The sequence below is a fragment of the Pelobates fuscus genome, chromosome 4 (genome assembly GCF_036172605.1).
Source record: "Pelobates fuscus isolate aPelFus1 chromosome 4, aPelFus1.pri, whole genome shotgun sequence".
NCBI classification, from domain to species: Eukaryota; Metazoa; Chordata; class Amphibia; order Anura; family Pelobatidae; genus Pelobates; species Pelobates fuscus.
Genome location: NC_086320.1, coordinates 349,104,872 through 349,119,117, shown reverse-complemented (window position 1 = coordinate 349,119,117; position 14,246 = coordinate 349,104,872). Strand labels below are relative to the sequence as shown.

General features: G+C 39.7%; 1 protein-coding gene across 1 annotated transcript in view; it reads left to right on the top strand.

Moving 5' to 3' along the window:
- Positions 1–3,395, top strand: part of C4H10orf67 (chromosome 4 C10orf67 homolog) — a 115,927-nt gene extending 112,532 nt beyond the window's left edge. Inside the window, exon 16 of the mRNA XM_063450790.1 lies at positions 3,207–3,395. Coding sequence (XP_063306860.1) covers positions 3,207–3,280 — 74 coding nt within the window. The 3' untranslated portion in view covers positions 3,281–3,395. The remainder of the gene's footprint in view (positions 1–3,206) is intronic.
- The last annotated feature ends 10,851 nt before the right edge of the window (positions 3,396–14,246 follow it).

Here is a 14,246-nt window from a genome sequence, read left to right as displayed (position 1 = left end):
TGGAGGAATGAAAAGAAAGTCGGCCTTTAAAACCTATAATAAGTTAATCACGTTAATCGTACATAACATGACGTCAGCCTACTAAACGCATTTGCCTTATGGACAAGCGAACCGTTTGGTTAAAATGGCTTTTGTTTTGACTATGAAAATACACAAGCTTGGTTCAGTTGACATGTACTCTTAAGTTTTTTGTCCACCCCTTCTCTGTCCCTCATTCATACGAATGCAGACACCGTCAAGAATACATTGTAGTCCCATGTAATGATACTAGTGACTCTTTAAATGGGGGTTTTCATTCACACTTTGCCATTAAAATAGAAAAGCCTTTTGGTCGTGACCATACAAGCATAATAAATTGTGTATGTTTGTGATACTGAATGCATTTTGCCCATATGCTGCACTGCACAGCACCATGAATAAGACATTTACCGAATCAGTCCCACCACATTAAACAGAAAAACAATCTTTATTCATGGTAACTTATCAGTTTCAATTAATCAACTCTAACAATGGAATTTCTGATGTGCTTAAGCAACTTGAAAGCAATAGGTCATCTCCAGGGCAGCCTTGTTGTGTCTTTGTGCCTTTGGCTTCAAACAAAGCCACTTCGAACTGATGTAGTGAGCACAAGTTTCGATGTCCCTTTGCCTATATTTTTCATACGCTTGCAAGGAATTATCTTCTTTGCACTTTTAGCATTTTTCATGTTTGTCAACAGTCTCTAGAGTCCAGCCAGCGGACCACTTTTAGACGTCTGCTACTTCAGACCCAGCAGAAAAGATCTTTTCTGCTAGATGACCATCCTTTCTGTCCCTGTGCTGCTATGTGAATTGCATTGTGCAGACCATTCCAGTGGTTTTCAAAAGGGGTAACCATTGCTTTGATTAGGTTACACGGTTTAGCAAAGAGCTCCCTCCCACTGCCTTAGGGTCTGTGAAAGGTTTGTGACCTGTTTAGAAGTGCCAAGTGAAATGTCATGTCGCCCCTCCCAAAAGGGAGTTTCTGTATTCATTTGATCAGTCTAAAAAATGATTGGGGATGGTAAGATCAGTGCTTTTGAATTGCAATTTATAGTAGTTTACAAAAATTCACATTGTTAGAAGAGAAAACATGGAAGTACTTCTTTCTAAATTGCATTACCTGTGAAATTTCATTAGTCTTTGGAGAATATTTTTTCCATATTTAATAATATAATAGAACGTGCACTTCCAAATGTCTCATCGTGTAGTTAATGCTTTTTTGTTTATTTTAGATTTTGTCTTGTTGTAAATTTTCCTCTATAAAAATAATTAACTTTATTAAGCCATTTTAAATCAATCTTGTTCATTTAATATTGTTTGTCACCAAACAAATCTTCCCCTTGCATTCATTTATCTTACATACATGTATCTTACGTTTGATCTTTGTGAGATTTTGCTTTATTTTTTTATACATGTACATTTAACCAAATTCATGTGCATATCAAGTCTTAGATCCTCCAACATGCCACGTTTAAAATTTTAACATGAAAAAACATTTAGATAAGGTTTATTGAAAACTCGCATCCATAATATTTAAAAAATAAATTTAAAAAAGCATAGATAATTGCAGTAGTAAAAAACATACATTAATACATTAACAGTCATTAAAGTAAGAAGTTAATCATATTTAAAAAATAAATAAAATATTAAAATAGTTGTCGAAACTACTAAGCCTCAAGGATGACACTTTAATGCACCTCCTTTAAAGATTTTCTTAATTTTTTGCTTTTATTAAATACTACATGTTTTGGGCATACATATGTTTTGCTTGTTTATATATTTTTTATATGCACAACAATGTGTGTACACATATGATTATTATAATATATACTGTATATACACAATACATATTTTTCCAATGCCATCAGACTCCTGCTGTTGATCACAGCGAGAGACATGTCTAGACGCTGACTTATTGTCCATCAATGATAAGTCAATAAAGCAATCTTGAACAGAATTCATCAAAGGTTTTTTTAAGCCTGGTTTCTGTCCAATTGAATGAATTGCCCAAACTCGTTTGGATTGATGTTAAATAATGGTCATCACTCAGGCCTCTCACTAGTTTGATACTGGAATAATCAGTATGGTTTGAAGGAAGAGAACATTTAAAAATGGAATACCTCATAGGGGACAAAAAGATTTTTATTTTGCGGAATATATGCTGGTTAATAAGTTCTTTATGCTAAACTATTTTGACATTGAAAATATTTATTTCCCCAATAAAATAGTACAAATAACAGTATATAACAAATAATCTTCTAATTTGTATTAAGTTATAATGTATTTACCACTATGAATACAAAGGCGTAGAATGGCAAATACAATGTGGATCTATAAAAATCAATTTTATGTCATATATGATAATCTCTAAAATACATTTTCCCTGCTATGAGTAAAGCATAACTATTCAAAACAAATACCATGCACACGTGTTCCCGTTCAAGCCACTATTTCAGATTTTAGCAGAAATTTGAAGAATCATACAATAAAGTTTATTGGGGAAACTGGATGTATGTGTTTCAAAACAGTGTAAATTTGACAGAAGTTAACTTAATGTTTTATGTTTATAATGCCTTTCATTATGATTTATTGCTTCTTCTCTCTTCTGACCTGACTAACTCACAGGCAGACACTCAGGTGCCCAGACCTAGAATATCACAAAGACCGGACAGCACCGATGATGCCCGAATGCAAACAAGCCCCACAAACACAAAGCGGTCTTTTTTTTTTTTTTTAACGTTTATTGGTCCTTTAAGTTTGGTTCCTTGTGTTTTGCCATTTTCTACGCTGTTGAGCTGTTCTGTCACTCTATTAAACTCTACAACTCTGTGCACTCAATATGTGGACAGAATCCAAGGGAGTAATCTGTTAAAATGCATGTATTTGACATAAACGTCTCTGGTCCATTGACAATAATGATAGTGCTATTACGGATTAGCCCTTGTTAGAAAATCAAGTTTGAGACGGCTTTTATTTTTGGACATTGTGTTAAGAGGTAATCCTTTTACCCATTCATGGAGGCTGAGAAACCGTGCCAAGCAAGAAAAAAAAAAAAAAAGATCATGTTGGGATTTTGCTAATCAAATAAAATGTCAAGAAGACGTTGTACTTTTTGAAAATTAAGCAACAAATCCTTTGATTTAAAAAAAATAAAATATTAACCATCTTTTTTTTTCATTTCTTCAGAACTGCAGGTGGTATCTGACGATACTGAAGGAAATTTGGAAGGGTTCCCCACTTTCCTACCTCCAGTGAATTAAAAGACACATTTTCGTTTTCCACTGGAATGTCCTCATATTTAATAAATCTAACAAGCAGACATACTGGTGACACACTCATAGCTATGTATTGTATTGGTGAATAAAAATGTGATAAAATATGTGATTGTTTTTTTCTCTAAAAATTCTCGAGATTCTAGGCAATGTGAAATTTTGATTAGATGAAAGGTGGGTGGCACCCAAAATATGCCTGAGAGCTCTAAAGGTCTACATTATTGCTTTTCAATTTAAATCCTTTGTTGTTATTAATTATGAAACTCTAGCCATAGATTGGGCCATAATGGCTGTTCTGTATTCCCTTTCCTGAGTTTTTTGCAATAATTGTAGAAGACATTAGACTTCATTTTTTTTCCCCACGGGAATTTCGAAATGTCAGAATGGGATGGGTATAGTCAGTGTTCTCAGAAGCTGTAAGATTTTAGGCAAAGCTTGGCTGCTGTTCAATAAAGACCACTTAAACTTGTAAATTTGTAATGTGTACAAGTTTTTAAAAATCATGTTGGCAACAATTCAGTATGTTTTACAATATGCAGTAATTCTGGCGGATAAAAGAGCAAACTGAAGGCAAAAAGGTGCAATGCAGGCAGGAGAAACCCGGGGGTATCCAAAGACCCCAAACAAGCGACGACCACCCCTCGGGAACCCTCCGAAGCCGCTGGGGCCTACTCGAGACCGAACCGAGGTGAGGCGGCCGCTCACCCCGACAGCAACGATGCACACAGCCCCTCGGTCACACATGCATCCAACCCCCCCCCCTATGGACCGGCGGGGGATATCCCGGTCTCCCCTGGGCAACATGGGTAGCCCAGCACAGCCCCACCGCAAAACTGAAACCGAGCCTGTACCAGAAAGGGGCAACTCGACACACGAGGCCCTCAAGATGGCGGTGACTGGGGAAGCTTGCCACATCGCAGCGGTCACGGAGCTCCGACTGGCCGCAATCTTCAACTCCTTCTGGGAGAAATTGGCAGCCTACATGCGACCACCCCACCTGACGACCCAGACAAAGGGCAAGTTACCAAGCCCAGTCCGGGTGACCGCACGGCGGAACTCCAACACTCTCATAGGCTCCAGGCGCCCGAAAGGCCGGCGTTGCAGGAGCGCCATCTTGAAAAAACACACCGGGAGACCTAATACCTACAGGGACGGCCTGACACTGACCCACGGAGCCAAGAGAAGGCCCAGAACGGAACACCCACGCCCTGAACACCGGCAAGCCGCGACCAGCAATAGAACCGGCGGGAATAAAACAACACTCGACCGGCAAGGGAGAAGGCGGGAAGCGAGACCAAAAATGGTGGCAATAATAAGCCAGACCAACGGCAGCACCCTGCCACGACAGAGATCACCTCTCAAGCACCACGACTTTGAGATAAACGCTACCTACATACGGCGAACAACACTGGGAGACAACACTCAGCCACAACAGGGCATCGGATGACCCCATAGTGACTGTAACACGCTATCAGGCAAGGTGCCCAATGCCACCCGTTTTTATATGCCTCAATTGAATAAGTATACTATTTGTGGACACCTACTCTCTTTTAATCTTGTTTTTATGTCCTTATGTTTGCACACGCAGGGGATCCCAGGGGGTCTCACGCGTAGCACACTCGTTTAAACTACCACCATTGTGTTCTAACATCCCCTCTCTCTGTTGCATTATATACCGTTCACACCTATATGTATTCACACTAAGAGAGAGTACTCTACATGTAAAGCCTCATACTCTACTTAACGTAACGATCCATATTTGTTTAGACATAGCAATTGTACATTAAGCGATACAACTAACAAGCAGACGCTGCAGAAACACTGTCTTACCTAGTTTAACCTATTAAGATTTTCTTGCATATGACAGCCTATAGTTTGTTTATACATAGGCAGATGTACCTGACAGGCATCTCACTATACATAAAAGCAACAAGTATAATCTGTGTATCATACTAAACACTTACATATTAAGCCATTCTTTTTATATTTGTTCACTATTCTCAACTTGTAACCACTCATAGCCACAACTAGCCTTCATGTCATAATATACAAAAATGTGCATTGTATTCCCATGCCATGCCTCTGCCTACCTATGTTCTCTGTTAAAACGTGAGCACATGCTGTTGGGGCATGTTAAATGCATTTGTAACCATGTTTTCTCTATGCACTCAAAAATAAAGAATTAAAAAAAAAAAAAAAGAGCAAACTGAATAGGGCTTGGAAGTCGAATAAGAAAGACTAAAATGTGTCTGGGTGATATGAACATCTTTATAAAGGCTGTACAGGTATACACGTAATCTAAATGCACATATATATCCACCATACCAGTGTCAGTAAATGAGATATCTTTAAACCGCCCAATATAAGGAACACACTTTCACATACCTTGTGTTCTCCGGCTCACCCTCCACAGTCACATAAACTGAGATATGTGGTGCGTTCCAGGCTAGCCACATACCCAGCACAGGGACAGGAGATGATGATTGAATAGAGACCAGGGAAACGAACAGCGCTTCAACCCCTGTAATTCATATGTGCTACTGAATACTCTAACAGAGAAAGCAATGTATATGTGTCTGTATTGGAGCACCAGGCTCTGACATCCCAAGGCAAAGGCTATGAATCATGTTTCAAATCGATTATAGGGGCAAACTGATCGTGCCTGAAGTCTATACTCAAGACTTGTTGTTTTCACAAATAAACCAAGTCCTTATAGTTGTCCTCAGTATCTCACAGTTATTTTTTTAAAGCTGTACGTTTACAATGGTTTATGAACATTTGGAGGTTTACACCACGTATCATAAAAATATATTTATACATGTAATCTCTACCTTCTTTATGTCAATAGATTTTTATATTGTTGTTTTTTTTTTTTATTATTAATATTATTTGCAATAATCTTGTCTGGAACTGTTAAAAGTACGCCTATGGACATGACCATTAACACAGGGACTGTTGTAGCGGAAGCTTCAGGTTCACATATTGCAATAGGTTTTAACTGCCTGCTTTTCCTATCCTCTTATCTCTCATATTTTATCTATCCTAATCAGGGCCGGTGCAAGGATTTCTGCCGCCCTAGGCAAAGATTTATTTTGCTGCGCTATTATGTCACTCACTCACTGACAGACACACTCACTCACTGACAGACACACACTCACTCAGACACACACACACACACACACAGAAACTCACTGACAGACATACACTCACTCACTGACAGACACACACTTACTGACAGACAGACACACACAGACACTTACTGACAGACATACACTCACTGACAGACACACAGACACTCACTGACATACACTCACTGAGAGACACACAGACACTCACTGACACACAGACACTCACTGACAGACATTCACACTCACTGACAGACACTCACTCACTGACAGACACACACTGGCATACATACAGTCACTCCCTGACAGACACACACACAGACACTCACTGACATACACTGAGAGACAGGCATACACACACACAGATACTCACTGACAGGCACACAAACACACACACACTGACATACATACTCACTTACTGACATACATACATACACTCACTCACTGACAGGCACACACCACTCACTGACATACATACATACACTCACTCACAGACACACACATACACACACAAGCAGACACTAACCGACAGTCAAACACTCACCTCACTGGGGTCCAGTGTGTGGCAGCTCCTCACTCCTCCCGCCCGCAGTTTAGTATGCCGGTGGCTGGAATTACGTCATATTCCGGCTCCCGGCATCACAGAAGGCGCGCAAGGGAGGAGTGAGAGGCTGCAAGAAGAGCCTGCCTCGCCCCCTGCCTGCTCCGTCCCCCTCTCCTCAGGTCATCGGCAATTTGTGGCAGAGCAGGCACCTGCCATCAAGGTAAGCAGGTGCCTGCTCTGCCTTGCCTAGCACAGCATCGGGTGCGCCCTGAGGTGGCCAGATGGCCACTTCCTGGCCCCCCTGTGACAGGGATCCTCTCGGCGCCCCCACCTTTGGGCGCTTTGTGGATCTGCCCGGCGCTGGGGGCGGCTCAAGAGTCACTCACCCAGCGCTGCGGCCCAAGACAAGGGGAACCCACCACAAAACATCCCGGTAGGCGCCCCCAGAAGGTTTGCCCAACGGTGGCGCCAGCCCTGACCCTAATGGCACAAACCCACATATGACATAGGCTTGTGCTCTTAGGACGGGCCTATCTCTGCTTCTGGCCCGTTGTACATGTAAGCTCCTTGGAGCAGGGTCCCCATCATCCAATCTGTAAGTGTCTCATTTATCGTTTACATTTCTCCCTTTTATAGTATTTGAAAGTGCTGCGGAATAAGCTGGCACTATATAAATGCCCCATCTAGGATTTATTCCCTGTGCACCATGGCCCATTTGAAGAACAGTGACCCCCTTGGACACTTTGCACTCTCTGCTTTCAGATTCTTGAAGATGCATGTAGGAATGGATTTATAAATACCGTCAATGTTAAGCACTACCTATGGATGAAGAAGAGAGAAGGTGTAAGATGCAAGGAGAGAGGGTCGAACAAGTTGTTGGTTGAAATGACAAAGTATCAATCTCCACTTCATTGGCTGAGGACAACAAGCTATGGGTGAAAGAAGAAACAGAGTTGAGGTTATTAAGTGAAAGAAGAAGCATTCAATTTCACAAATAAACTAGAAAGTGAAGCTGATACCTGTGAGGTTAACTGAGATTGGCAATTAGACAGGTAAAGGAAATACTTGAAGGCATTGGATATGTGTTGGGGTTTGAGAAAAACGGTGCAGATAATGGCAATAAAGTAACTGTACTTAGAGAGAGATGGGTGAACTGTAGAAATGTTAGCATGAATTGACCTACATGGAACAGGAAACCTAATGTATTGTTGTGAGACATAAACAAATCTAAGAATTATTTTGTATATAACCTTATTGTATAAGTGTTCCTTCTCGGCCACTCACAAAGTGACCCGGTGGTCATGTCATAGGTGACACATAAACTTCTCTGTTAAAGTCTGTGGCCCACTGGTTCTACATAGATATTAACTAAAAAACTTTCACAACTGATTATGATATTTTTTTTTCCATTCCAACTCCAATATGTTTTTAAAATCTGATCTTTAAATGGCCTGTGTGGCTCAAAATATAAAATTAGGTCTTGTGTATCATCTACGAAGGTTTGTTTGGTGTGGACCTATCGTGATACTGTGATAATTCTTTTTTGAAAGTCATTATTAATATAACTGTGCTTTTTTTTTTTATAATGAATACTGTTTTCCATGTGGTTCACCAGCCTGCAAGCTATAAATGTACATTGTAGAAAGGCTAAGTTAACAATGGCCAGCACATATTTTACATAAACTCTAGGATGGCATTATTTAACAGTGTTCTCTAATCACTGTCAAGGAGTCCTTAGCAGACACTGTGTCTGCACCAGTCAATGAGAGATTGTTACCCTAGAAACTTGTTAAACTTGGTTAAAATCCTGCTATATATCAACAACTGTTCTGCTAGTCTCCTGCTGAATTACAGTTACACAGTTTGGCGCTTCTTTCAAATTTCTTTCTAAAGAAAGGGATTTTTTTTCCCTATAGAAATGAATTGGCTTAATTAGTAAGTAGATTAATGGCAATTGCTGGTGAGTGGGTTTCCAGCAGAGTTGTACCAGAGAGGGTTAATAGGAGTCAAAACTGGAATCTCTCTGAGAACTGGCTTCAAGCCATCAACCCCAATTACCTAAACCTTTTAGAAATGGCACAAATTCAGCATTTACCTATATGTGCCTTTTAACCATCAAAACAATTGTGGGGTTTGTTTTTTTCTTACATTGATTTACTCTTTGTTGATTTTATTTAGTGTAAAGCTTAACAGAGCAACATTTTAATTTAAATTGAAAAATAAATAAATAAAAATATAAATATACATGATGCTTATTTAATGCACCTATTTTTTTTTTATTATTATTATTATTATTATTATTATTTTTACTTATCACCCATAGAATAAGCAGCATGAATTAATCTTGTATTTTGCAATTTGCTCTGCTGAAATCCTAACAAATGACTAAAAAGAATGCATTGTGTGTGTATGAATTTATTTGAGTTTCCCATTTGAATTTGGTGACACTAGCAGCCTGAATGAGCAATTCCCCCCTCTCCATCCTTCTTGCTAAGAGAAGTTTTGATCATGTTACCAGTGATACAATGTGTCCATAGCTTCACTTGCAGCTGGGATAACTTTGCAAAAAAAAAAAAAATCCCTGCTGGTTAATGGATATAATAGGAGCAACAGTGGCCGGACAGCAAAGTAATTAATGCTTAAAGGAGCTGAGGACGGTTTTATAGTTGAGCTTTTGAGGAAATCAAGAATAAACCTGGTGAAAAATGACGCATGTTTTAGGATTTCAGAAAACTGCCAACAGGCTGTGGTTTTTTTTTCTTGATCCTTTTTTTTCAGTTCCATCTCACTTTATGCTCCAGAACAAAGGGGGTCGAACGACTAGCTAGATTGCAATGGGTTGTATGCCCCAGCACATTAAGTGCATGATGGAAACATATTGTATGGAGATAGTTTGGAGGGGAATTCTAGGCTTGAAAGAAAATGTGTGTGAGCTTTGATCAACTCCCTGGGGTCCACTGTGAGCACAGATTCTCTTGCAATGCAACTTATTCAGCTCCAGCTCAACACGTTTGAATGCAATTTGCATATCTGTAATTTATCACATTTGTCTTGAGGATTTTGCTATGTTAATAAAAGATGCCTTTAAAGGGAAGATGAACGCCACTCGGCTTATATTACAAATGATGCCATTACTATTCAGATGGGCTTGCCCCAAAGGATATGTTTTGTGTTTTGTTGTTTTTTTTTTTTCCATCTAGGTTTAAATATTTCAAAATCTTCAGAATCTGCTGAGATTGGGGCTCATTAGAAGCTGTCTTAGACTGTTCTGCTGCAAGCCTTGTCAGAGAAGTCAATGTTGGAGAAAGTTAAATCAGATTTTAACTGGAACAAGTGGATTCTTAAAGGCATCATATTTTTCATTGGGTTCTGGCAACTGATTATTATAGTGCAGTGATTAACTTATGGCACTGCCTATGATTATGGACTACATTTCCCATAATGCCTAGCAAGCCTAAGCCAGCTATAATGTAAGCCTGTCTGGGTAAGCATTGGGAGTGCTGTTCAGAAAGTTTCCAGTGCTAATGATTAGCCATCCCTGTAGATGATATATTCACAGCTATAAAATCTTACATCCAGGTGGAGATGCTGTCTAGAGGTCTTTTCTAAATTAAATGAAATGCTCTTTCTGATACAGCAGACAAGAGGAAGATTAACAGAGAATCAATGCCAACAGATCTGTTTTACCAAACCACAATCATGCTCACTATCCTTTGGCTGTAACAGAGAGAAATTCTGCAGTTGATGTTATCTGATGACACTTTATTCCAAAGTTTATTCCAAGGTGTTGTCCTTGGGGAGATAGAGGAGAGGACTTGAAATGACACTTAATAGCCACTGTTCATTTTACCAAAGCCACATACATCCTTCCTATAAATAAAGCTGTAAATCAACCCTGTAATGTCCCTTTAAGGGCGTTGGAAAGCTGTGGACAATCCTTCTCATATTAAACGCAATATTTCTTTGCTTTGGAGGAGAACAAAAGTCATAGCGAGAGGTCTTTGTGGCTAATTCAGTCAAATAGCCATCTCTCATTCCCCACTAAAAAAGGTCAGTAGCGATGTGTATGGTCCACCGAGGGGGGGTTTTCACAGTGAAAACTGAGCCAGCTGTCCCTGTCACAGTGTCACCATTGGGGGGCACACACTCTGCATGGCTGTTAACAGCTCTCTACACCTGCAAAATGGACATATTTTCAAACTTTTCTTGTACCCCCTTTTTTCCACCCTCAACCCTTAAACAACGAGATAAATAACTGCAGGCAACTATTATCAATGACTGAAAATATTTAAGGCTGACTAACACATGCATTCAGAAAGATGTACTGCGATTTACAAACAAGTTCCGTTGTGAGTACCGCCAGTTTAGTAAATACAGTGCAATCTGCGCCAAGCATGTGCGCTATTATTAATATCAGTTTTAGCGAGTCTCACAATGAAACAGCCTACAATAGCAATAACTAGCTATTTATAGGCAGGATATACAGGTCTTAAAAGATTCCCCTCTTTAGCCCTCAGACATTTATACATAGGGAATAATGCAGAATTTAATGAAATGTTACCAACGTGTATTTTTACAGTAACTTAAAAGATTTACAGGTTAATGTTTTGATTCTGAATGCACAAACTCCCATCTATTCACTGTCACCATGCAGAATAAGATAATTGGTTGATTATAATTAATTTCTGGAAAAGTGCCCTTTCAGTGAAAGTCATAGATCTTCGGTTTTTGTACTAGCAAAAATTAGATTTTTCTGTTATTGTGTTTTGGGTTTTTTTTAATAAATGTGCCCATTGCTCAGTAATGTATGTATGCAAGAGGTTAGCAGGGATTAATTTGCCTCTAATGAGTTAGATGGCATTAGAAGGCATTGCTCCTGAATCCCCCTTGTGCATCCCAAGGAGGCTTCAAGGCTAAACAGTGCCATATTGAACACTTTTGTCCTTAAAAAGAGGAAGAAAACAATATATTTGGAGGGGCAGACAGGTTATAGCCTAATTTATTCATTGTGCAGGACATGGGAAATTGTATGCCTGGTGTAACACGTTGTTGAGAGCAGGTGCTGGTGTGAAGCTTTGTTGCATTCCAACAAAAGCCATATAGAACTATGTCCTGGGTGGAGGTGGCTTCAGGTTGTTGCATTCTATCATCCCTGTGATGTATCCTCCCACAATGCCTGCAATTTATTTATTAACCATTAATTCAGCAGTGTAATATATGCTATACGTATCTCTAGATATGTTGAAGTAAAAGTGTGGCTTCCATTCTAGATCACTGATAATCCCATGCTAAAGAGATTTGGAGAAAAAAACAGCATTTTGTGTTTCAAAGGTTTAATGGTTATAATTCAATGAATATGAAGGATAAATGGAAATAGATACACTATTAGTAAAGTTTTAGGGGGTTGGGCTATGATAGGGCCACTTCTGTATAGATAGCCCCCCTAGATTTAGCATGGGCTCAGTCCACTCAGTGCTTCTGATCTGTGTCTCCTTTCCAGCTTCAAGTCTCTCCATGCGTAATAAGCCCAGAACTCCCTACTCCACTTGTCTCAGGTTACTTTGAAGAATAGTGTTACTTCAGCCAATTACACAGGGGTCAAACTTTGCAAGGGACTTGGGGGCACATCACTGGACCCCCGCCAGGACTTCCAAATTATCAGAGGAAAAGCAGGAGCTTTGGAAAGGTGCTTTACGCGTGTGCGTCCTCCTGCAGCACAGTGCCAGAAAAGGTGCGAAAAGTTGGCCAAAGTTTGGAAAGTTTCCCCTGAGACAAGGAGCAGGTCTGTCCCTTTGGGCAATGCAAATGAAAGCTGCTGGGGCACCGTATGCTCCCTGAATGAAGCTGTATGGGTTTGAAAAGATAAAAAATGAAGCTTTAAAGCCTAGAAAAGGACTTTTGTGTGGTTTAGACACAGAGTACTTGCGCATGAACGCAGTGCGCTCCTTGCATTGAGTTACCCTTTCTTTGGGATCCCAATAGCTACCACATAGTGTGTTTCATTACAGCATGTGCTTTTCATCAGCCTGCTTTGTTCTGGCTGAAAGTAATGCTGTGAATTAAAGAAATGACAATATTTTCTATCTGCTTGAAAGTCCAAAGAGAAGGGTACTTGAGCTTGGCAAAAATCAAGGAAATCATTCACAGTGCCACCCTGCACCTGTAGTCATTCAGAGGCTACAAACCTATCCCTATTAAACTTAATTATTCAAAAACTGTACAATGGTTGAAATGGAACAGGTTGGAGTCTGTTTATTGGTGGTAAATGTTTTTTTTCTGAAGATCTCCTGAATTACATTGTGAACTTGCTGTTGAGTCTGCCCCCTTTCCTTTCAGCCTGGAGCAGCCTTGGACTTTTTCAATTTTCAATTGTAACATCTGCTTAATCGTAGGGATCAAAATATGGAGACACAAAACATATGCAATGGTTGATTTGTTAAGTCCTGGTAATGAGTTATTAACGAGGGAAAACAATGGGAGAGGATAGAGAGAGCCTTATGGTAACAGAGTCACTTTATGTAACGCCTGACATTACCCTTTCTTGATAAATGAAATCCAGTCCTGGACACCAGGTGATAGCAGGAAAATCAATGCGTGGAAGAAGCAAAAAACACTAAGACCTTTTTTTTCTCTCTCTATGTGAAACATTAGGAGACATAACATTTAATTGGCTGATCAGGGGAGGGATAGTCTGAGGTTTAATTGCCAACAAGATTAGCTAAGCAGACAAAACAACAGGATTTTTTGGGGGCCTGTTTATTTGCTTGCAAACCCAGCTTTAAGTGTATCATTGAAAATGTGTTTTATTTTAACACATGTCCTCCTTTACAGTCTCTATATTGTGCAAAGACAATAGTTAATGGTACATTAAAGACTAAGAAACCCATGCCAACAAGTCTTGGATACATTGTTTGAACCCCTGTTCCTTTTTGCTTGTTTTAGGCAGCTGCAGACCAGGATCTAGAGACACAAAAAGAACAAGTTTGAAATACCAGGTGCATTCGAGAGAACTAAGACATGGATTGATATGTTATAGCCCAGGACATGAAGCTAGCTATAAAGATATCATTTCGATTGTTTGCCTCTTCCACGCCGTGTAAAGTAAGAGGCGCCTGTACAGCTTGCTTTTTTGCCAGCAAAGCCTTCTTCTCCCTCCCAGGGTTGTCCTAAAACAGAGTCTCCCTCAGCCAAATCTGAACACCTGTTGGTCAGACCTCACATCCAGTCGTGGGAATTGTCCCCCAACTATGATTCCAGATATTCAGAATGCAATTTATTTGTGGAA